General features: G+C 34.1%; 1 protein-coding gene across 1 annotated transcript; it reads left to right on the forward strand.

The window, feature by feature from the left end:
- Window positions 1–1,868: 1,868 nt before the first annotated feature.
- LOC145606704 (1-acyl-sn-glycerol-3-phosphate acyltransferase 2-like) lies at window positions 1,869–13,343 on the forward strand. Its single transcript, XM_081662529.1, has 11 exons — window positions 1,869–2,168; window positions 2,823–2,945; window positions 5,479–5,518; window positions 7,397–7,470; window positions 7,649–7,708; window positions 10,394–10,471; window positions 10,570–10,728; window positions 11,289–11,414; window positions 12,384–12,476; window positions 12,598–12,684; window positions 12,777–13,343. The coding sequence occupies exons 1-11, from the start codon at window positions 2,088–2,090 to the stop codon at window positions 12,963–12,965; spliced, it is 1,110 nt and encodes a 369-aa protein (XP_081518655.1). The 5' UTR covers window positions 1,869–2,087; the 3' UTR covers window positions 12,966–13,343.
- Window positions 13,344–26,001: the final 12,658 nt, after the last annotated feature.

A 26,001-nucleotide genomic window follows, 5' to 3' on the forward strand; every position in this document is an offset into this window, starting at 1 on the left:
CTTTTTGGAATCTTGCCAATTGCGATTCTCTCACCAATGCATACAGGTGATCGGGTCGTTCGGATCATGTCACTATGGATTGGGCCGTTTTGGGTTTTGGATCAATTGATAATCGGATTGGGTTAGATATCTAGTCTATACTTTGGGTCAAGTTAGGTTCGGGTCAAGTTATTTTAGGTCGGGTCACTTCAAATCGGGTTGATTTCAAGTCAAGTTTGGGTTGGATCAAGTTCGGGTTGGGTCGGGTCAAATTCAGATCATTCCAGGACTTTGGTGAAGATTGGATCGAGTGTAGTATTTATTTATTTTTTTGGTGGAAATGTAATTGTTAATGTTACTATTATTTGTAAGAAATATGCCTTGAATCTGATTTTGGGTCTTGGAGTATCGAGCTATAACTCACGAGGTAGTAGTTTGCAGGCAAGTCGAAGGTTGCGATGAATTTGGAGATATAGCTCCTACGTGAGTGAGCTAGAGCTCACAAATGATAAGCTTATGACTAGGTTGAGCAAGAGCTTGCGGTTAGGTCGAGTGAGAGCTCCGTCGCGCGCAAGGGTGAAACAATTTTGGAAGTTGTGCGCACCACAACTCTTAAAGTTACGAGCATCATTTAACACTAAGGGGGTCAGCGTGTTTTTGTGTCTTTTTGTGATTGTACATTAGAGTACTATATATTTTTATATACTCTCTTTTGGTTTTTTTTTTAAATTTTTTTTTTATATGCATCAGTTTGACCGGCACATTTGCCGAGACGCTACTTTGACCATAAATATATTTAATTGTGTATATGTAAAAATGGTAACAAAATTATATTATGAAACTAGACATTATGACGAATCTAATGATATATAATATAATAACATTTATTCATTTTTTAGAGGTGAAAAATTTAAGTCAACCATGGTATGTGAATAGTGCAATTGTCAAAGTGATACTTTTAAAAAGGAGGGAGTAGGGTTTTATGTTGAACGGTTCATATAAATCTAGCCATTCAAAATTCTAAGAGTCTTACGTGTATTTTCTCATCTTTGAAACCTGAGAGAGGTAGCATTATTAGACGCTCGAGAGATAATCAATTTGTTTTCCGTGATTGGTCTTAATTTGTTCAGAATCTTTAATCTATATTTCCTCAAGATCAATAAAACTATTACTCTTGTGTGCCTGTGGACATAGCCAACGTGTTGTTGGTGAACTAAGTTATGTCGGTATGTGTTTTTCATGTTAATTTTGCATTCAATATTTGTTCTTTTTTTGCATTAGCTATCATCATTATTTCAATAGTATTGTTATTATAAATGCTTTAATATAAGTTATTGAAGTTTTAATTATAAACTAAAATATTAATATTAACCATTTAAAAACCTCGTATATGCTTTGAAGCTATTGAGATCGAATATTAAAGTGTTAATATTAGATTTTAAATTTTTATACTCGTATAAGTTATTAAACATTTGTATCAATTATTGGTATTTTGATGATAACAGGTATAAAAATTTCACCAAAACTACTTTCTCTTAATTGCTATTAATACTCCCTCCGTTTTTGTAATCACGTTGAGTTCAGTCTTACAAATCGCTACGCCATCTCTTTTAAACTCTTTTTGTAATTTTATACATGCTGAACAACATATTCTCGTAAAATTTTACCAGAGTCGTCACAATAAATTTTAACAAATGTGTTTATCTAATCCAAATTATATGACAAGATTACCGTCCTTTAATGTAGGGGAATTGAGGGAGTAAGGAGAGTTGGTGACCATCCATCTCCCACCATATTGTCATTTACTCACACAATTCTGTTACACAATTACACCTTACACTTTTCCAACTTCATTAAATTTTGGCAACCATATTATACCGTACCATTGATACCAGTTTTTTTTTTTATAATCACCCTCAATCAATTACAATTATTTACTCGCAAACTACTCACAAAATTCTCTCTCATCTTCAAATCGCATTGCTCATCTTCTTCACCTCCTCCTCCTTCTTCTTCTTCGTCTCTTTGCAAGTTTCTCACTCTCAAATTCTCTCTCCTGCGCGCAAATCTACTGAGTATTGGCGGTTTTCTTCGAACGAGGTCCGACAATGGCGATTCCAGCTGTGGCTGTGATGGTTCCTATGGGCCTACTCTTCTTCATTTCTGGCTTCATCGTTAATCTTATTCAGGTACTTCATTTTCTCGATCTATTGCTTTAATTTTTTATTTTTAATTTTTCCAATTTTTTGGTGAAATTTTCGACGTAAGTTTTTTGTTTTTGTTTAATTTTAGCTCAGTTACTGCTTTGCGTTGCTACTGTTGCAATTTTTTTTTTTTTGGTTAATTTTTGTTTTGAGGTAGTTTGATTTTTGAATTTTTAGGTTTTTTTTGAGTTGAGCTTTGGAATAATCGCCTAGTTTGGATTAGTGAAATTTGAAGAATTTGATTTTTTTTTTTTTTGCTTCAATTTAGGGTTTGTTTAATCTTATGAGGTTTTAAATTAGTAGTGATTTCTAATGATTTGTATAAATAAGGAAAGTTAATGTTTAATGGTTTGTTTAGTTAAATTGCGGTCTGAGATGTGAGTTTATGATGTAAAGATCTATTTATAAGTTATTTCAATCTTCAATGGATGAAAATGTTACCGTTAAATCAATGCGATGGTTGTTATTGTTACAATTATTCATTTTTCGTAGTTTTATAGCATTATTAGAAATATCCGGTACATTAGTAAGGGTTTGATTTATTTTATGTTAATCAGCAGTAGTAAATATATCGATTGTGTGGCAGAGGATTATTTCTGGAACAATGGACCCTATATAAGTGTTATGTTTTCCTTTCAGGCAACTTGCTTTATCCTTGTGCGGCCATTGTCAAAGAACACATACAGAAGGATCAACAGATTTGTTGCGGAATTGTTGTGGCTTGAGCTTGTGTGGATCGTTGATTGGTGGGCTGGGGTTCAGGTGATTCTTATGATGATATGATCTCTTGCACTTGCTAAAAATGTATTGATATTTAACGGCTTTAGCTTGTGTGGATCATCTCTTCTCCTTGTTGATAGAAAATTGATGCTTTCTACTGTAGTAGACTGTAGTAGGTTAGTAACTGAACCGGTGAAAGACACTCAGATCTCAGCCTATTTGAGTCTTCAGTGTTACACATATTCAGCTAAAAATATTTATATATGGTAGAATAAATAAATTGATTGAATCATATGTCTGTACAGAACAATATTTTGTGCTAAACGTTCTTCTGAGAATAATTAGTATTGAAAGTGGTGGCTAGAGTTGAAGGTGTTTAAATTTGGAAAAACACACTCTGGTCTTCTCAATGAGCATGTAAGAATGGCCATTTTTGTGGGTAAAGTGTTGATTAGTCAGCTATTCACTCATATATGCGTGTATATGTTGGAGGAGCAAAGTGCCTTTTTATGTTTTTGTGAAGCTAAATGTAGAAATAACAATTTAACAAAGGTCAGCGGCTCAGTGGTATTGTTTAGGCAAGTCCTTATTGCTCAACATGAACTAGTTAGACATACTCCCTCTGTTCCCTTTTTTTTTTTGCGAGGGGCGGTGGTGGTGAAACATGACAGTGGTGGTGAGGAGAGAAAAAGTGTGATGGCGGTGGTGGTATAGAGAGAGAAAGTGGTGGTGGTGGATGGGTCTGTGGCTTAATTTTCTTTTTAAAAGGAGGGTGGTGGGTACGATGAGGCATGAGGGTGATGTTGGTGAATTTGGTGGGCCGATGGGTGGTGATGGTGAATCTAGTTGGCTGGTAGGGGTAGTAAATCTGGTGGACAGGTAGGGGTGGAGGTAGGGGTGGTGAATTTGGTGTCCTGGTGGGGGTGGAGGAGGCGGTGGGAGGGGATGTGTTGAACCAGGTTGTGAGGGGTGGAGAGAGAATAGGTTAGAGTTTAAATGATGGTGAGGTGTCTAAGTTAGAGGGAGTAATTCAATAATAAAACATATTAAAGCTCACTTATGTAGTGGGTACCATGACCTAAAATAGAATGGAGCAATCTATAAGGGACGAACAAAATGACATATGGGTCAAACAAATAGGGACAAAGGGAGTAGTACTCTATGATGGGAAGATTTTATGGATGAGTGTAGATTTTGTCATTTTAAACAGAAGTAGTGTGTGTTAATGCTATTATGGCAAAAATCTGGAGTGCATGACAGTACTACAAATTTGAGATGTGGGGAATTGGGTTGTGGAGATTGGAGAAGATGCGGCAGTTACATAAGACATGTCAATATTCAGCAGAGAGAGATCGTAGATAGGTGGTCTTGACAGTATGTTTCATGTTGCCATGATGCTGATTGATATTGATGCAGATAGTTAGCAGTGATTTGTGTCCAAGTGGTATGGAAATTTTACAGTTGAATTTTCTTCTGGTTGTTGTTAACCAATATGAGGTGAAAAAGACAAATTGCCTTTCCGGATATATATCCTTTTAACAACATTGAATACTTGAATTTGAACATTGTAGTGAGAGTTCAGTGACTAAGTTTTACCTTCTTAGGCTCTGTTGTGTTCAACTGTGTAGAAATAAGAATCGGCAAATATAGATTCATTTTGAAATTTAACCAAGTTTTCATGTAAATTTGAATAAATCTCTTATACAGTTATACTAAATGTAAATTATGTTGTGTAACCTCTGTTATCCCATCTAACCAAATCTGTTCTTTTATACATACAACAACGTGCTTATTACGTTGCTTCTGTCAATCTTTATGTGCAATAATCCACTAGTCGTAGAGGAAAACAGTTGCGGGTGGGGAAGGGGGGGTGGGAAGGGCGGTTTGACTCTGTTTACTTGTATAATCATTACTATAGAGTAGATCTATTCAATTTACACATTTTCACTAATATAGTCATTACTATATGATATAATCTATTCAGTTGGACACACCTTGATATACTAGTAAGGAGTAAGAAGTTACCCCGTTGTTCCATACCAAAATTTCTCATGAAATAGTGAAAGAAGTGAGAGGTTGGAGAGATGTGAAGTAAGAAATTTTGGTATGGAAGGGGGGTGACAGGGTTTACATAGGAATGTGGGCTCTCCTCCCCTTGAGCTAGTTTTTGGGGATGGTTATTCTGTGATCCTAAAACATCAGGTCAAAGTTTACAAGATAGAATCTGACCTCATCAGATCATATGAACTTTAGATCAATACCTGAAAAGACCTCAACCTTGGCTCAGCAAAAGTAAGTCCGATTCACCTACTGTTTGCAAATATAAATTCACTTTTATTATAATCAAGTTACTTCCTACAATAAAAAACTATATACTCAGAAACTTAATGATATTTGTATTTGCTTGGCCTCCGGTTACATTGTTTCTTAGACAATAATCCTTGATTTTATGGGATTTCTGCTACTTTGTTTTCTTAAGTAATTCAGCATCGTACTATATGGCTATGCTCAAAGCATTGATTGCTATGATATCTGATAGTGATTAAAATTTAATTTATTGGCTTCTGTTGTGCAGATCAAAGTTTTCACAGATCCTGAGACATTTCAGCAAATGGGTATGTTCGAAATAATTTATAACTCTTGTTTACTTATTATTAAGACAATTAAGTTATTATTTTTGTTATGAGGATTCATATGAGAATCACTGTTAGGAATAAGATTCATTGTTGGAACTTATTTTCTCTGTTTACCATTGAACACTGCATGGGTGGTCAATTTTAGTTTCTTGAAATTCATCTGAATCTTCAAAAAGTTCTAAGCTTTTAATGCTCATCACACATGCGAGAAAGAAGGGGAAGAGTAATATGGTGATTGGCAAATAGAATTATGGACACCTAAGAGTTTGTTACTGGAATGTAAAGGGCAGTAAAGGGGATTTTCCATGAGTTTGTTATACAGGAGTAGATATGAGCAACTTTAGCAGGTAATGAACGAGTACACAGATAACCCTAGAAGAAATGACAGTAGAGGTGAAGTCAAACAGCAGTTGGACGAAAGCTCAATAACCTCAAGTGCACCTTTTGTGCTCAAGTTGCTTATACCTCCAGCACCTCTTTCACAGCCATGGTTGATCATTTATGGGATTAAGGCTTTGATTGATTGATATAGCTCTTTGCAAAAATTTAGGGCAGACCAAACTTGAATTTATGATTATTTTGATGTCATGTGTAGATGAACCATAGGTTTAAAACGTTCAAGAATCTAGAAAGTCACTAAAATTGATACTCCGATGGAGCTCGAGACCCTTAAGGAAAGTATATCTGGGCTGGAATTCATCAACTACATCTTCAGGTTCATATATTAGGACACCTAGAGTTTGCAACTGACCTGACTAAGCGACTGAACACGAGAGTTTTAGATGACAAAGTTATCAAGAGTAAAACCAAACTTTAAGAACCCACACAGCTAAATCTAATACTCCTTCCGTTCCATAAAAAAATCGCATTTCTCTTGGGCACTTAATTTTAGGAGAGTATTGGTGTTGGGGTTTTGTTTTGCATAAGTGAATTAAAAAGTAAGGTAGAGGGTTTATTATATATCAATGAGGTGAGATAAAGTGGGTACCATAATGATTTAATGTAGTAGATAGAAGATGTAAAATATAAAGGAGGGGAAACAAATCAATTTTATAAGCAAAGCCAAGTTAAGGGAGAATAGCAACTTTTTTGTGGGACTAGGATTTAGAGAGAATTGGGAAGTTTTGTAGGAAGGTGGGAGTACCTACTAATGATGGATCTTTGTTCCATTTTATAATGTTCTACAGATGATGTTCCATCATTTGAGGGTGAAGCCCAATTTTGATCAGGGAAGAATGATAAAGTTATGTTTTATCTTGTTGTAAATATCCAAGTCCTAGCTCTTTTTGGCAATGGATTGTGTGCATGAGGGTATAATGAATCCTTTATCTTCTATTTCTATGTTCATTATAGGTGTAAATAGACTAAGAGTGGGCATTGGTGTATGTTATATAATATATCTTGATATTAGTTATTTAATTTTATGAAATTGTTGTATTCTCCAAGTCAAATTATTAGTGTATCAGTAGTTTTTGAATGTTTTTTAATTTTAAGTCTTGTGTCATGAGTGAACTGCTATTTTAATTTTTTGGCAATATCCCTAACTTTATTAAGAGAACATTAGACTTTGAGAGACGGAGGGGTCGAAACTGTAGAGGACCCCCCCCCCCCCCCCCCCCCCCCCCTCTTCAACACAAATGTACTCAAAACAATTAGGACAAATGTGATAATATGGGTATGAGATTGGATACTTATGTTTGGGATTTTGAAGATTTAGTAGGCTAATTTCATCAATTTGTTAAATTAAATTTCTTTGATATATATCTACTGGATTCTTGGTTTTTGTTCTTTGTTTTTGATATGAGAATTAATCACTCTTTATGCTCATTTACTCATTTGTTGTATGCAATTTCACAGGAAAGGAGCATGCATTAGTAATGTCAAACCATAAGAGCGACATTGATTGGCTAGTGGGATGGGTGTTAGCTCAGGCAAGTATTTCTAATGTTGAATTTCAAGCATATATTACTTTATAATTTAGATTTAGTCAACATAGACCTCCATAATAGGATTCTTGCTCACATGTTAATACTTCAATGTTATAATTTAAGACATAAGAGTTTGGTACATACTTTTTGCTCCTCAGCTGATCTTGCATACTTGTGACAGCGGTCAGGTTGCCTTGGTAGCACACTAGCTGTTATGAAGAAATCATCAAAGTTGCTTCCGGTATGTAATCAGACATGCATTACTTCTATGCTGTGAATACTAGATAACAAGTTATAAAACAGTTGCTTTTTTTTCCTTGTGTTAGGAATAGGGATGGCAACGGGTCGGATCTGGACCGGGTCCAGGTGGACCCGGATCCAGATCCGTTTTTTAAACATGGATCCAGATCCGCCCCGGATCCGTCGGGTCTGGAAAATGAAGACCCAGATCCAGATCCGACGGGTCCATCGGATCCGGGTCCAAAACGGGTCCAAAACGGGTCCAAAATAGATTCTATACGTTTTGGCCTAAATTGTTCCTTTACTTTTAATTTTTAATGAAATAAATTTATTATAGCTTTAGTATATAATTATATATGCAGGCAAGGCTTATTGTTGAGTTCTTTTCGATTAGGCTAGTTGAATCGACAAAGACATTGAATCTGTTAAAATTTTTGTGGGACTTCTTGTCTAATTGTTTGGACCAATAAGTAAACAACAACACAAAGTTAAAAAAAATAAAAGCAAATTAAATCAAAAACACAAAATTGCAGCATACATACATATAATTATGCTAGAATTTCTTCAAATTTGTATAGAAAAATCAAAAACAAAAAATGAATTACTTGGTATAATTTATATCAAGATAACATAGAAGAAAGGGAAGGGACTTAATAAATGGAGGTTGGCAAGCGCTTGGAGAAGCTCCTTGGTGCTTAGTAATGGAGGTTCGATCGCTGAATTGATGGAGTTTCGCTCGCCGTAGTCGGCGACGTGAACAAGAGTAGTAGAAACATCAAAAACAAAAATGAACTACTACTACTGATTTTTGACATGGAGAAGATCCTCGGTGAGTCCGTGTCGTTTTGTTCGCCGCCGATTTGACAGGGAGTACGGGGTGGAGAGTAGTGGGGATTGGAGAATGGAAACTAGAGAGAGAAAGTTAGGGTTTGTAAATTGTATCTTTGGTTTCTAATATGAGTTGGGCCGAAAGTTATGACCATTAGAATTTTTTTAAAATTTTTGAAACGGATCCGGGTCTAGGAGATAGACCCGGACCCAGATCCGTTTTTTTCAACAGGATCCAGATCCGACCCGGATCCGTCGGGTCCAAAATTTGAGGACCCATATCCGTGAAAAACGGATCTGGATCCACGGATCCGGGTCGGGTCCAGATCCACTGCCATCCCTAGTTAGGAATCTTAGGATATCATCTTGTCAGTATTATATGCAAGTTGATGCAACTGAAAAACCTATAAGCTCGATGTGCATCATTCTGATAAATGCTTTATTATGTATTTAATTACACATATTGTATTGTCTTTGCTGATTTGGTATATGTTGTCATTATTGTTTGTTGATAAAGTGTGGGAGCAACATATACTCTGCTAGCATTATAAGCATCTTTAAGCAGTATGTTGTGCTAATATGATATGTGTGCTGTGTTAGAATGTTACTCAGACTTTCAAGTTTTGGATATTTGGGAGTGTCTTATATGAATTTCTTAAGCTTCTTGGTTTTTGTTATTTTTGGTAGATGTTATAAATGTAATGAAGCATATTCTTTTAATCATGGCTACTATAGTTATCTTGGCTATTATAGTAATAAGATGATTGGTAAAATGGTTGGAACTAACAGATATGGACTGTATATCCCATTTCAACTGAAAATGCAACCAGATGTTTGGAGGATTAAAAATTAGAAAAGCTGATTCAAGCTATTTTATGTACCTACAGATAATTTTCCTAATCTGGCTTCTGGCATGACATTTGCACAGTGTTATATTTGAGTCATAGTTTCTCAACTAAAGTTTCCTTTGGACAGGGAGGGTGGAAGTACACTTGCTAATTTATTTCATGTTCTTTGTTTTTGGGGCTCACACCAATTCCTATGACTACTGAAAAATAAATAATGTTATTATCTTGATTTAGAACTCTGTGTCTGTATTCTGTCTATATATTTCCTACTATATTATACAGTTGGATACATCTTTATGTGGCGCACCTTTAATCTAACTTCAATTCAGATATTATTTATCGACCCACTTTGTAACTTTAATTTCCCATGTTTCTTTTTTGCTTTATTATTTTCGGTACTCCCTTTATTATGTCCAGTCCATATCTTTGGTTGATAAATCTATTTTCCGAATTGAAGTTGTCTTGTAGGATATCGCAAAAAGCACCACGTTAAGATGTATCCAACTGAACTTATCTAACAAGCTTCATAAAATTTTCTCCTACATGCACTGATGCTAACAATGTTGGCTCATTCATTTCTTGTTCCTCCTGAAAAATTAAATTTGGCAAAAAATAAAATAAAATGGTAAGAACTACAAAGGGCTAGGGTGTATATCAATCTTCTTAAATAACTACCCTGGTGGGTCAGCATTACTCACACCATCCCTAGCAGCCAATTGTTTGGCTACGACAGCTAATTGCCTTAATACTTCATTCCTGCCATCCTAGTTCTCCTTCATTGGTATGCACACTGCCAATTTTGTAAGCCTATCCACAACCCAGATGGTGTCATTACCATTCTTTGACTTAGGTAGACTAGTAACGAAGTCCATCGAGATACAATCCCATTTCCAGCTTGGGGTCTCGAGTGATTTTACTGTCCCTTGTTGTCTTTTGTGTTCTTCTGTATATATATTTATTTACAACATTTTAAGTTCCATCAAATGATGTTTATACATTTCTGTATGCAGGTAATTGGTTGGTCTATGTGGTTCTCAGAGTATCTTTTCCTTGAGAGAAGCTGGGCCAAGGATGAAAGGACATTAAAGGTATTTTTGTATAATGTAGTCTGAATGAGTTTGCATGTACATTTTAAACTTATGCAAGCACACTTTTATCTCACTTGACTCTTGTGGGTTGTCTGCAGCTAGGTCTTCAACGGCTAAAGGACTATCCTCTGCCTTTCTGGCTGGCTCTTTTTGTTGAGGGCACTCGATTTACACAAGCTAAACTTCTGGCTGCTCAAGAATATGCAGCTTCGACTGGACTCCCAGTTCCTAGAAATGTCTTGATTCCACGTACAAAGGTTTAAGCTCTTTGCTAGATCTATTATTAAGTGTTAATTTCAGTTCCATTCACGCTCCTGTAAAAGATACACTTGAACAAAATTTATCGACCACCACGGCACCACTCTCCTGTTAAATAAAAAGGACTAAAGGTACATACCAGTGCTGAGTTGCTGACACACATGCATTCATGGATGTGTATGATTAGGTGCATGCATATCTGTTAGCAACTCAAATGATACTTAACAGTCTCCAAGGTTAACTTTTAGTGAATTACTTCTATCATTAGGTCCCTAGAGTGCTGTGTATGTTTTCAGTGACTGGGGTAGTGGTTGTTGTTATGACTACCCTGTTTAGTTTTAAAATATTTCCTTTCAACCCCGCTCGCTTTTGTAACCTTACTCCAAAGTTGGATGGTGTGAGGGGGTTAAATTTGGTGAGGAAAGAGAGTATACAGTTTGTTGCCTAATCCTATACATTGTTTTTATGGTCTTGTGTTTTGCTCTCTTCTCTTGCAGGCATTAAGCTTCATAATCAAAGAGCCACCTTTGCTGATCATATTCTGTTGTTCTTCATGCAGGGATTCGTTACAGCAGTTAGTCATATGCGTTCGTTTGTCCCAGCAATTTATGATATGACAGTGGCCATCCCAAAAAGTTCACCTCCACCTACAATGCTGAGGCTATTCAAAGGACAGTCCTCTGTGGTAGGCAAAAGTACCTTCAGTGCCAGGATTGGTTTTGCGAATATATCATGTATCCGCTTTGTTAATTATATGATGCCATACCCTTGCATCTAGCTTTTCATTAGAATGTTCGTCAAATGGATGTTGAGCTTAAGTGTTGTTAGCTGGCAGAGACTAGGTTGTAGGTGTTTTGCATGCACATTAAGAAGTCGAGAGCTTTAGAATCTTGTTTTATCTATGGCCATTATATGTGGCACAGTTTGAGGCTCAGTTGCTGCTTGGAAGGCTCTATTTAGGCTTTTCTTTGGTAGAGGTAGATGGAAAAGAAAGGAAGGGAAAGGAAATGAATGAGTTTCCATGTTTGGTATCCAAAATTTTATATCGAATTTGGTAGGAAAAGAAAGGAAGCGGAAAGAAGCTTATATAGTTTCCTCTTTCCTATTCTTCTAATATTGGGGGAATACTAAGAGATTTTTTTCCCCTAAGATGTGAACCCTAATTTTCCCTTCCCTCTTTTTGATTTCTTTTACCAATTAATAACCAAAAATTGGAATCCTTTCTTTGCATTAATATCAAACCAGTGGAACTATAAGTACTTTCTTTTCCCTTCTCTTCTTTAAAAATAAATACCAGAAAAGCTGTTTGTTACAAATTTTAATATTTGGTCGAGTGGAGTTGGAAAAAAAGAATAAAATAGTGGCACTTCATGTTTTTGATTAAGGTAAAGTAATGAGAATAGTGGGGTCACATGTTTTGATTGGATAGTTAAGTTATAAGACCATATGTCCTCAATGGAACGTAGCGGTTTGGGGGACTTTTCAAAAACGAAAATAGTGAACACTTTAAGAGAAGGGAGTATATATTGTTCTATCTCAATACACTGAACTTCCTAACCACCATAAGCTGTATGGTTTTTTTTTTGCTGTGGTTTTGGGTTAGAGTGTTTGCTGAGTTGACTTTAAAGCTTATTATTGTCTTTGAATAACACAGGTTCATGTGCATATCAAGCGGCATAATATGAGAGATCTGCCTGAAACAGATGATGCTGTTGCACAGTGGTGTAAAGATGCATTTGTAGCCAAGGTATGAAATGCTTGCCACTGTTATTCTACTTGTGTGTGCTGAACATTCTTGGCCTGGTATTACGCTTGCGTTATTATTGTTGAAGAATTGAGTTGCCTCATTGGCTTAATTATTTGAACAGGATGCGTTGTTGGACAAACATAAAGCTGATGATACTTTTGGAGATCAACACCTTCAAGACAGTGGGCGACCATTGAAGTCTCTTGTGGTATGTAGCTAAAGTTTAAATGACCTTCCTCTGACTGTGGCTGCTAATTATTGAAAGTGGTGATGACTCCTTTCCTTTTGCTGAATTTGCAGGTGGTTACTATATGGGCAATTACCATTATTTTGGGATCGATAAAATTTCTACAGTGGTCATCTCTCCTGTCCACATGGAAAGGGATTGCCTTCTCAGCTGTAGGATTGGGAATTGTTACTATTCTCATGCAAATATTGATACAATTCAGTCAGTCAGAGCGTTCAACTCCAGCAAGGCAGCAAAGGTAGTCCTGGCAGAGGCAAAAACGACTGGAGACTCATCTTCTGACTCAAAACGAGATAAGCATCACTGAAAGAATAGCTTTGTTCATTCGATTATCACTTATTATTTGATTTTTCTAAAACACAAGTGATATATGCTAGTACATGTATCTTACTCATTATTGCTTGGGTTCAGATATGTTCATGGCATCATGCTTCTCATTAGTTCAATATTTATCTGTTCAAAATATGTATTCTACACTATATACTATAAATATTGTTATTTTTTACGGTCATCAATTATTTATAGGATGATATGGTAATGGTAGGTCCATGAAAAAAATTGGATACTGATTTTAGCACTTAAATTTGATGGCACTGGTTTAGTGCTCCTTATTACCTTTAGCCCTTTTGCCCCTTTGCTTTATTTTGTAATACGTACTATTTTTGGGTGAGAGCATATGAGGCCTGAAGGTGTAATGTACTCTATAAATCAATGATGTTTATACCTTTTAATATGGTCTACTCGTGTGGGCAAAAGAGTGATGCTCGTTGTCCCAGGCTTGGAAAGGTTGAGGTTGCACTTAGACATGGTTTGGAGCTAACGCAGCCTTGACTTTGTACTTGGGTATGGCTTGGTCACTTGATGTTAGGCTTGAGGTTTGGCATGAACATAGATTTAATTTTGTTATAGCTGTTTCCCTTGTTTTTCTTAATTTAAATTATTTTATTTAATACGTGTGTTTTCCTCTAGTCTTTTATGTCAAAATTTGTGAATTTACGAGTATAAAAGAAAATTAATTCTGCACATTAGTTTTTGTTTATTTCAGAAATTTATTTGTAAAAAAATTGTAGTTGGTTAAAATATGATTTGCAGATATATTAGGATTAGGATTCTTAATATTTTATCTTATTTTAGGATATAATTATTTGTTTCCTATCTTATCTTTGTACGATTTGTCACCCTATAAATATGGGTGTATATCAATAATAGTTTTTTATGAAAAAGATTTGTTAGGGGAATTAATCCTTCATTTGAGCGTTGCTCTTTTGATTGTTAATCAAAAACATCACATTAGAGTACTATCCTTTTAATTTTCGTGTAATTTCTTTAGTTCTTATTAAAATTCGAAAATCCAATGTTATTATAGCTTGTGAGCCTTGTGAGAGTCTTGAGAAATCACATAAATTAGAACTAATTAATTGTCAAGATAAAAATCTCATTTGAAGAATTTTGGCCCGAATATCTGAGGCTCCAATTTAATTCCGTAGTTACAACATATCCTTCAAAGAAAATAATGAATCAAAACGAGGTGATGTCAAAAAATACACAACCCAAAAGACATCAAAGGAAAACAAGGTCACAACCCCGAAGATATCAACGTGATAAAAACATTGATGATAAATTACCATGGTTGATACCAAGAAAATTTAGGTCACATAGACGAGGCAACCCCAGGTTGAAGGAAGACGCGAAATCGAGTGAAGCTGTTGAAACAACGATGTCAAATTCTTCACAAGACATACCACAAAAATTAAATTTCCTTCCGTGGACGCCAGGACCAATTCCAGATATTGGAAGTTTGATGGATACAAATTTGTTTGTAAATTTTTTTAGTGATTTACCTGAATCTTAAACTTTATAACGTACATTTTTATTTTAGAGTGCAACCCATTAAAAACATATACGAAGTATCATTTACTGAGTTGTCGGCTTTATAATTTTATTTGTTTGTGTACTCTGGAATTGTAAAGTTTGTGTACTGATTAGAACTGAACTGAAATTAAGTAACTGTGAACAGGCCCTTAGTGATTGCGTTAATGCTTTAAATCATTTCCTAAATCTTTTTTTTTTTGCAAGGCCCTATTGACTTGAACTTTTTTTTTTTTTTTTTGTTAGAACTATTGACTTCACCTTTAAAAAAAGTATTATTAAGTAACAACAATTTGAAATAATTAGAAATAATAATCCCAACTTTCATCAATTGTGGTAAAATAATCCCAATTTTGGATTATACTGGAATAATCCGAACTTTGGAGGGTCTTCTTTTTCTCCAATTCTTAACCGGTCAACAAAAGTCAATGACCTACTATATTAGGTCACTTGACACGTGTCAAACCTTGATTGGTCCAAAAATTTTAAAAACAAACAAAAAAATAAAAAAAAAACAAAAAATTTGAAAAACCCTACCAACTTCCCCTTCCCTACCGTCCCACCATAACCTCCACCACCACTCCCTTGGCGACCGCCGATCTTCCCATGCCGGACCACCGCTCTTCCCAGGCCGGACCGCCGCTTTCCCCCTTCCCCAAAATTCCCTCCAACCCCTCGCGAAACCACCACAAAAACCCCTTTCCCACTCCCGAAAAACCACCAAAAACTCCTCCTCCACCCTGAAACCCTAGCGACTAGGGTTTTTAATGGTGGGGGGAAGGGTGTTTTGGAGGTTTTCGAGAGTTGGCGAGAGTTTTAAAGGGAGTTTCGAATGGTGGTGGTGGCTAGAAAAGGAGTTTCGATCTTTTCAATGGTGGTTGCCGGCGGAAAAGGAGGGGAGGAAGGTGGGTCACATCACTGACATTGGGGGATGGGGGAAACCGGCGTTGAGGGAGGGGAGTAGCAGCAGCCGCCGCCGCATTGGGTGGCCGGATGGGTTTGGCTGGGGTTTTTGTTTTTTTTTTTAAAAAAATTATTTTTTGTTTTTTATTTTTATATTTTTTAACTAATTAACTCGTGACACATGTCACTTTTTTTAAAAAAATAAATAAGTTAACTCATTCAACTAGTAACCAGTATTTGGGATTGAAGAAAAAGAAGACCCCCAAAGTTCGGATTATTCTAGTATAATCCAAAGTTGGGGTTATTCTATCAAAATTGATAAAAGTTGGGATTATTATTTCTAATTTTTCTAAATAATTTCAGTTCAATATTTTAATTCAGTAAAAATAAGTTCAGTTTAGTAAAAAATATTTCAGTTTAGTAAAAATAAGCTTAATTCAGTAAAATTCAGTAACTATAAGAAGAAATATAATACATAATTAGTAAAAATAATTTCAGTTTGGCAAAATTAATTTCAGTACAGTTTAATTAATTTCAGTTCAGCAAAAATAAGGTGAAATTAACGGGACCTAAGAATTACCCAAACACCCTCAAAAAGCTAGGCTGGGTATTTTTTATTTTTATTTATTTATTAATATTTTTTTTTAATAAAATTAGCTTATCGAAATCCATTAAGCTGTTTAAATCATCTGCTCCCTCTATTTAAGAACACATATTGACATTTTTCTCTATTCCCATACTAAGACCCTATTATTTTGAGATTCTGAATAGCATAGCAGAACAGAGTAGAGCAAAAAGGGGCTTACTAATGGGTAGAGTAGATGTTAGTAAGTAGAGTAAATGTCAGCGTATCAGAGCAATTATTATTATTATTGTTGTTGTTGTTGTTGTTGTTGTTGTTGTTATATGTTATTACTCTCTCCGTCCTTTTTTTAAAGTCCCTTTTCTCATTTTTCACGGGAACTAAGGTAATTGTAGATTCATTAAACCATGTGATTGAAAGTCCAAATTACATCAAATGCATTAAATAATTAGTGAAAAAAAAAAGAAAAAAGAGAATACATCAATGCATTGTAGATAAAAAGGAGCAATCAAATTCTATTATTTACAATACATTAAATGCAAAAAATAATTTGGCACAAAAGTAAAAGTTTAGGATATTTTGGGGATTAAATTAGGAAAATGGGGTTAAAATGGTAAAAAAAACCACTTACTAAAAAGGGAAAGATTCTAAAAATTAGACTTTAATTTTGATTTACCAAAAAAGGAATAAGGGACTTTAATAAAGAGACGGAGGGAGTATATTTTTTTATTACTAATTATTAATTATTATGTAATTATTACTACGTAATCATTAATTTTATTTTCAATTATTACTTTGTACTAATAAGTAATTTTTATTTATTACTCCATCATCATTACTCCCTCCGTCCCCTTTTAATAGTCCCTTGACATTTTTTACGGGAATTAATAAACACACATAAGAATAGTAAAAGTACATTGAAAAAGTAAATTGATATTGGGTATGCAAAAAAGTGGAGAGAGAAAGTAATTAAAGTACATTGGGAAACAAAATTTACATGGGAAATTTAAATTTGCACAATGTTGCAAATTGGAGGGAATTTTGGTAAAAAAATTAATATTAATGGTTGTTGGAAAAAGCAAATGGGGTGAACATTTTGGGACTAAAATTTGCCCATAAGAGACTATTAAAAGGGGACAGAGGGAGTAATTATTAATCTTTACTACGTAATTAATAGTAATTGTTAATTAATATAGAGTAATTAATAATTTTAAATTAATAATTACTAATTACTAATTACTAGTATTAATTACTAATTATTGCTGGTTGTTAATTATAACTATTAGTTATTAATTACTCATATTACGTAGTAATTATTTATTTCTTTACATTTTAATATTAAGTAGAACAAGTGTCAGCATAGCAGAGCAGAAAAGTACAATTAAAATCGGTGCAATTAAAAACCAAAAAAAAAAGCCGACAAAGTATTCAACTCAATAATACTTCCTCTATTTCTATTTAGTTGGCGCGTTTGATTTAGGCACATATATTAAGGAGAGGAGAGAGAGTGAGAGAGAATGAAAAAGCAAGTGGGGTAGCTTGTAAATATAAGGTAAAAATTTTACCCAAAAAGGAAACGTATCAACTAAAAAAGAACTTTCTAAAAAGGAATACGTGTCATTGTGTCAACTAAAAAGAAACAGAGGTAACACCATATATATAAGGTCAAACTAGTGCATTGACATCAGATCATGACATATATAGCAAGTTTGTCTGTGTCAGTTTTTAGGTAACACAATACATAAATTGTCCTTTCAAAATTTCCTAATTTTATGGAGTAAGTTTCTGACTTTTGACTGGAAATACAAGAAGGTCAATGCTTGATAGAGAATGCTAAATTGCTAATTAATAAATTACGTAACCTACTTCACTTAATTTGCATTGCACTTAGACGTACAACTACATCATCCCTTATGTTTGCACAACTTCTCTGACCATGACCATCTTCAAACAGCTGAAAGTCTTTTACTTAGCTCACTTTGAGTGTGATAGATTAAGCCAAATGCAACTTCCTAGAAATATCATCTAATTCTTACCGTTGACCGTTGAGTCAATCCTTAAATTTTCTATTTAAGTTTCACATTGACTATATAATGTAAATACTCAGCCTAACAATGTTATCCCATAACACCAAATTTATAAGTTAAGCAACAAATCAAAACCATAGTATATTATAATGTCGTGTTATTCTAGTGAATGGTCGTATTACCAAGATCAAAATAGCTGTAATTCGAGTTTAATGAGTCATTATTTGAATGATCTGAGGCCAACTAAGAAGAAGTCTAGATGCTCGAAAAGGCAGTCACCTGTAACAATATTGAATGCTGATGTATCGAATTTTCGAGCTTTGGTACAGCAGCTAACAGGACGCCCTAGCGAGCCTACTAGGCTCAGGGCGAAGAAAGGTCCGCTTAACATTAATTTTAGGCAAGCAAAAGAGGTTGATGATCCAAGAGTTATGTTTCCTTTCGGGTTCAATAATAACAAGTACCATCACTATCAGTATCAGCAGCCTATACATGCTCATCATAAGCAACAAGGTTTTTCGGGACATCGTGTAGGTGATCATGTGATGTTATTGAGCAATGACCAAAGTAGTCAGACATCAGTTTCAACAGTTGATCAACCTAGGATGAGCATGGAGGAGTTCAATGATATCGATATCGATATCGATGTAGATAAGTGTTTAGAAGAGCTAGCTAGCATAGATGGGAGTGGCTACCACCACCATTGTTGACAATAGTGATGTAAAATATAATGATCGCATAAATGCTCTTTATTTCTTTACTCTTTAATACTTTTTTCATTGTTGTAATAGACTTGTTTTCTCTTTTAATACATCTGAGATTCTGAGTGTGTTTTATGTAAGTGTATTTTGGGACTTCTATATAGTAAAGTCTGTAAATGAACATTGCACGCACTAGTAGTTTCATTACTCGTTATAGCTCAAGGATTGTGGCCATGGATAGTATCACTTTTTGTAAATATTTTGATACCCGTCCGTGTTTTAATAAGTATTACATTTTGACCGACACATAATTACAAGCAATTTAATTGATTTAAATAAAATAAAAGGTAAGTGGGTAGTTGGATTATTAAAAAAATTATAAAGTATTTCTTCTTCAAAAAAAAAAAAAAATTACAAAGTATTAAAAGATTATTGTAAAAGAAATATAGTGTGGTGTGTGGTTAACATCTTAATGAAAGCAATGAATGTGAGAGAAAAAGAAAAAAAAAAAAAGTAGTAATGAGTTTGGGTAACGACCATGAAAGAGATGGATGTAATACTTTCTGAGACTCTTTTCCTTTCTCAAACTTATATCCAAGTAAGCAAATAGGAATTACCTTAAGCTCTAGTTTTTTCTTTTTTGTCGTGTCTCATGTTGCTGTGATGGGCTTTAACGTGAACCGAGGGAGGCGTAGGATTCTATAAAGATACTCTCTCCGTCCCTAAATTACATTCCTCCTTTTTATTTTTGGTATTCCAAAATTACATTCCTCCTTTCTATTTTTGGTAAGTTTTTTTTTTTTTAGTAAATCAACTCTCTTTTTCTGTTTTATATTTAATGCTTTCTCACTCATCCTTACCTAATCTCACTCATAATCCTTGTACCAAATTACAATGAATATGATTGGTTAAAATTTTTTAATTAGGAGCATGTGATTGGTCCTTTTTTTTTGCAAAGGATTGATGACTTGTCATGAGTAATAACTAATCTATCTTTGTACTTTCCATTGCATTACCTAATTATTATTATTTGTCTTATTCTTCCCGCCTTAATTCCCGTGTAGATTTCCAAAGAGGAATGTAATTTAGGGACGGAGGGAATAGTGAAGAAGGAAGTTAAAATGTAGCTTTAATTTTTGCCACAAAAGGAAGTGTAACATTTATAAAAATACAACTGCATTTGGTAAGTGTAACACTGATTAAAATACGCAAGGGTATAACAATAAATAACATTGAGCTGTCAAAAACTAATTTTAAAAATAAATTATTTTATGGAAATTTTGAATTTAGGTACCTCGTAAAATGACCCTAATTGAATTTTCACACATGTTTATAACTTTTTTTATTTATTTTATTTTGGTACCCATCAAATGTAAGAAAATATAGGTTTTAGTACCTCCATCCATGTTCCGTTAAGTTTTCCGTTAGTGGGGCTCATTATCTAATCACTTAATAATTTAATTTTTTTTTTTTAAAAAAAATTTAAAATATAATTAAAAAAAAACTTTTAAAAAAACCAATCAGCCATTGCCACCCCTCCCCGTCAGCCACCCTTCTCCCTCCCCGTGCCGGCTGCCGATGCCCAAATATTCCCCCGGCGCCGGTGAGCCCACATCCTCCAATATCAACCGCAACTATAACAACCCCCAATTATCCCTCTACAGAAATATAAGTATATGACATATATACCGTAGATATACTTGAGCGTGTTACCGCCGCGTGATTACGCAAGGCTACCAAAACTTACTAAACATAACCAATACTTTGCAGTGGAAAACTTCAATATTCTTTCTTTAGACCATAAATAGTAACCATTGTCATGAGTGCTCAAAATAAAATATAAGGACCAACATACCCTAATCTGGGTGAAACTATTCCCGAGACTCTATATGCTCAATCATTGACTCCGACTGAAATTAGTCAACACTGCTTATCATTACAGTAAACGAGGCGAACCAAAACAAAATAAGAAATACGGATTAGTAAAATATGCTAAGTATGATAAGTGAAAGATAATTAAACTCTAATTTATTAGCAAACATGCTTTTGAAATCAATTCCATCATTCCAATAATTAAACCATTAATTCCAACTCATAATTCCAAAACCAATTTCAATAATATTAATAGACAAACCAAAACCAATTCTTCTTTAAAATCCAATTCCTGTAAATCCAATTCTTCACCCAAGTGTGCACACCCCCAAGCTAGTCTCCTTATGTTACAAGGCTATTATTGAGGAAAGTCCCGGCCATACAAAGTCCAAGGCCTTATCAATAAACCAAATCCGCATAGTGAGATTACCAACATGCTTATAAAACATTATTAATAATAATTCAATAAATCCTTTTTAAATCCAATAATTCCAACCTTTATAATAACAATTCAGAACTCCTTTTTACAAATTCAACATGCTTCCAAAATCAAACCTTTTAAACATAAATGATAATTTTAATTATTCAAAACATGATATAAAAATCAATATTCCAATTTATTTATCAAAACCAAATTATGTAAACATACTTTTATTTCATAAATCATAATTCAATCATCATAAAACCATTCAAACATGCTTATTCAAACCAATCACTTTCAAGGTATCTAGCCAGCTAACGTACCTTGATCCTTGCTAGAGAAGCCACACAAAAGGAACCTCAAGAATCTTGATCGAATACACCCTACAAATAAATATAACCTTAATCAATATAAGGTTAACAAATAATCACAATAATTAAATTAAGAACTCCCAACTATATGTACATGAACCTTTTAAATTAGTTTCTCATAAACATCATTAAAAATTTGATTTTAAATAATTAAAACTACTCATAATATTTAATTTTTATAAACCCCCCATAATAATAATAATAATTAATTGAATAAGAGAAGAGAAGAAGAAAACATAGGAAACCAAGGAGAATAGGAGGAGGAAGGTGCGACAAGGGCAGCAGCACGACGATAGGTGGTGGCTGGCGGCGGTAGGTGGCGTCAGAGGTGGAGAGAGTGGTGCTCGGTGGTGGTGGTTGGCGCAAGGAGGCCGGAGAAAAGAAATGAAAGAGAATTTGAGAGAGAATTATGAGAATTTGTGTAAGTGTTTGATCATGAATATAAGAGTATTTATTCATTTATTTTTTTACAAGAATATAAGGGTATTTATAGGCTAGTATGAACATGAATTATGGTAGGAAAATTTAGGAAGAATTATGGCAAGCAGAGTTATGGAATTACTTGGAGAAGTGAATAAATAAACAAGGAAAGTTTTGATATTAGAGGTGATTGAGAATAATAAAATATGGAAGGTGTGTTGTCATGAAAATAATATGGCAATTGGAATTACTTGGGGAATAATCAAGAGAAATAAAAGGTAGAAAAATATGATGATCAAATATTATGAAGATGGGAAAATGGAATTAAGGAAAATAAGAGATTTAGGGAGATAATTAAAAATACAATTTACCAAAATAGTTTCCCCCAAAATAATACAAGAAGGCCGAAAATCTTGAGCTTTACATAGCTCATATTTTCGGATTTCTCTAGTAGTATTTTGGAAGATTTTTGCTCGTGGTTTTAAGGAATAAAATTAATTGGATAAATAATATAGATTAATTAATTAATTAATTAAATACCAATTATTCACCAATAAAAAACTAAGAAAATCGGATTTTCTATATACATAGAAAATCCGAAATTCTTAGCTAAATAAATTGGATTTTTCGGACTCCTTAATTAATTAACAAAATATAATTTTTGCCTTAATTAAAATATCCGAAATATATAAATAATTCGGTTTTTAAATAAGATAGATGGATAATAAATCTTATCCAAAATAATAATTAGATTTCAAAATAATTTTGGCGCCAAAATTCAGATATCATTTTGACTCCAAATAATAAATTTACTAAAATGCCCTTTTTATAAATTAATTCCTAATTATTTAATTAGAAAATATGTATGAAAATACGGGATATTATAGCAACAGCCCACCTCCTCCTTTCCCTTTTCCGATCTCAGCCGCAACAAGCCTCCAAACAACCACCGTTCGCCGAAACAACCCCTCTCCCCTATTCACGCGGCCCCCGAAACCCAAAACCCACCTGAAACAACCCGTAAAACAAAACCCGTTTAGGATTTTTAAACAACTTAGAAAACGGGTGGTTTTCTGGGTTATTTAGGTGGGTGTTAGGGTTTCAGAAGTTAGCTATAATGTGCGGCAGTAGAGGATATGGTCGGTGATGATGGTTGTTTTGCGGGGGATGGCTGGTGCGTGTTTCAGGGGGTATTTTTGGTGGTGGTAGCCTGATGGAGTGTGAATTGGAGGTGGCTGCATGCAAGGGGTTAGTTTTGGTGGTGGTGGTGTAGTGGCAAGATGAGGTGGCTGCGTGCCTAGTTGCTACGTGGCTAAGGGGTGGCTAGAAGGTGGCAAGACCACGCTAACTGAAAACTTAATGGATTATGGATGAAGGTACCAAAACCATTTTTTTTTTAACATTTGATGGGTACCAAATTTTTTTTAAAAAAGTTTTAAACGGGTGCGAAAGCTCAATTAGGGTCATTTTCAAGGTACCAAAATTCAAAATTTTATCACTTTATTTTATTGGAATTTAGTCAGTTTAGTTCAATAAGACTATGTTCAACACGCAAAACAATTTCATTTCAGGTAATTAATTTCAATTCTGTAAAAAATAATTAAGTTTACTATAGTGAAAATTAGATGAAGAGAACAAGACTTTAAGGTATTGAGTATTAAAAGAAATCAAGATTCAACTATAGAATTATGTTTTAAAAAAGATAATAATATTATTGGATTTAATTTATTTTCATTCAACTTTTATTTTCATTCAATTTACCTTAAAAAATATAGTATTAAATAAAAATAAATTCACTTTAGTAAAAAGTTAAGTCACAAATTTTCATATGTGGCTGGCCATATGATGAGTCTTTTATATACAATTACATACTATTGTTCCCCATCCCATGATCAATCGGTTGTATTTTTGCTTATTTGAGCTTTGCATAACTATTTTTATTATTAAGGAAATTTTGACTTTTACCACCTCACAAAAACACAAAAATTGCTTTTACCACCTCCCAATCCAAAAGTTTTACTTTACCACCTCATAAAAAAATAAACAAAGGTTTTATCACCACAACCTAACTCCGGTGACGGAAAGTTGATGTGGGGCCCACCAGTTTTCATTTCCCTCCACATTTAAGACTCGATTTCTTTCTTTCTCTTCCTTTTCTCACCTTCCCCACTGAATTGTCATCAATTTCTCACCTCCCTCCATCAATTTTTCTGAAATTCAACCTCTCTCTCTCCTCTCATTTTCTGTTCTTTCTCTCTGTAAAAAGTTAAACCCTAAGTCTCACATTCATCACTCGCTTTTCTCATCTGAGGAAGACTTGGGACAAGCACCATAATTAAAATTATATTACTTCTAATTGAACAAATTACCATTGCCAAACCCTAATTATATTAAACAACTGTAAATTCAAAAACCCCTAATTTGATTGATACTAACATGAACCCTAATTTTTAAAATCTGAAATTGGGCTCAATTCATAAGTCATTTCCAATTTACGAACCCTAATTGACACTAACATAACAATTGCAACATAATTAAGACAAGAATTGCGAAAAAATGCATACTAATTCATGGTATTTGCGATTTAACTGAAATTTGTACCTCCTTCCAATTTCTGTCTCAACGGACTTTGTCAAATGAGCACAAATCTGGAACAACTGTACTGGATGCTGGGATTGATAGAGTACAGCGAATTTGAGGTTTTAGGAAGAAATTCGCAAAAAAAAAAAACAAGGATTCAATGGATTTTTTTTGAAGAAATGGTGAGCTGGGTTATTTATACTTGAAATTATCGAGGAAGAATGGGGTAAATTTGAAAAAGTAGCCGTTACTATGGGCCTCACATCAACTTTCTGTCATCGGAGTTAGGTTGTGGTGGTAAATCCTATCTTTTTTTTTTATGAGGTGGTAAAGTAAAAATTTTGGATTAGGAGGTGGTAAAAGCAATTTTTGTGTTTTTGTGAGGTGGTAAAAGTCAAAATTTCCTATTATTAATATACGTTTTCTAGTGTTTTGTAGAGTTAATATTATTTGTAGGATTTTGAAGGTTTATGATGATTCTTGAGTTAATTTATTGAGCCACTACGAAGATAAAGGAGTTTGATCGTATTTTATGACCATATATTTGAAACCTAAGGCCGAGCTAATTAAAATTGGTACGTTGATTAAGGGCTTAGTTCGTTTGGAGTTCTAACTAGTTTTGTTACTAGTCCAAAATATATATTAAAAAGAAGGAAATTACAAATCAAGTAATGAGGCCACAAATTGTATAAGACACATGTTAAGTTAAAGGCACAAGTGAAAAAACCCAAAATCAGATTAAGGGCCAGTTCACTTCAGCTTAATTTCAGTTCAGTTCAGTTCAACTCCTAATTTCCTTCTCTCAAAAAATATTCATTTCAGCTCTGTTCAGTTAAGTTCAGCTCCAATCAGTTCAATTTAGTTCAGTTCATCTCCAATTAGTTCAGTTCAGTTCAACTCCAATCACTTCAGTTCAATTCAGCTCCAATGAGTTCAGCTTAGTTTAGCTCCAATCAGTTTAGGTCAGCTCTAATCAGTCCAGTTTGTTCAATTCAATTCAGTTCAGCTCTAATAAATTCACTTCAGTTCAGTTTAGCTCAATTCAGTAAATGTGAACAGGCCCTAAGTCGGTTTTGTTAAGGTTTTAGGCCTAATTTAATATGGAGTACCTGATTTATATCCTGATATGATATTGGCAGGAGATTAGTCTGGCAGCTTATATAAGCTTTGACTTTTTTATGGGGAAGGTTTTTACTTTGAACTAGTTTTTTGGCCTGTTCAATGCACGGGTTCGTTGTTACTTGGTTAATTTTGTTCATATGTAGGTATGCTTTATTTCTATAACTTAAAAGAAAAACAAATAAAGAGTGAGGATAGAACTATGAAAGAAGATGAAGGAATTTAGTTAGATATGTATACATAAAGATTGTGGGATATGAATTGATATATTCCCTCCGCCCCTTAATACAATGCCTCTTTCTCTTTATTACGTGAGGAATAAATACTCAAAAGAGGCATTGTATTAAGGGACAGTGGGAATAAATGCTCACGTGTGAATAGTTTAACACAAAGTATTGGGTGCGGCAATGTT

Source organism: Chenopodium album, chromosome 23 (assembly GCF_948465745.1).
Source record: "Chenopodium album chromosome 23, dcCheAlbu1.1, whole genome shotgun sequence".
Classification (NCBI taxonomy): domain Eukaryota; kingdom Viridiplantae; phylum Streptophyta; class Magnoliopsida; order Caryophyllales; family Amaranthaceae; genus Chenopodium; species Chenopodium album.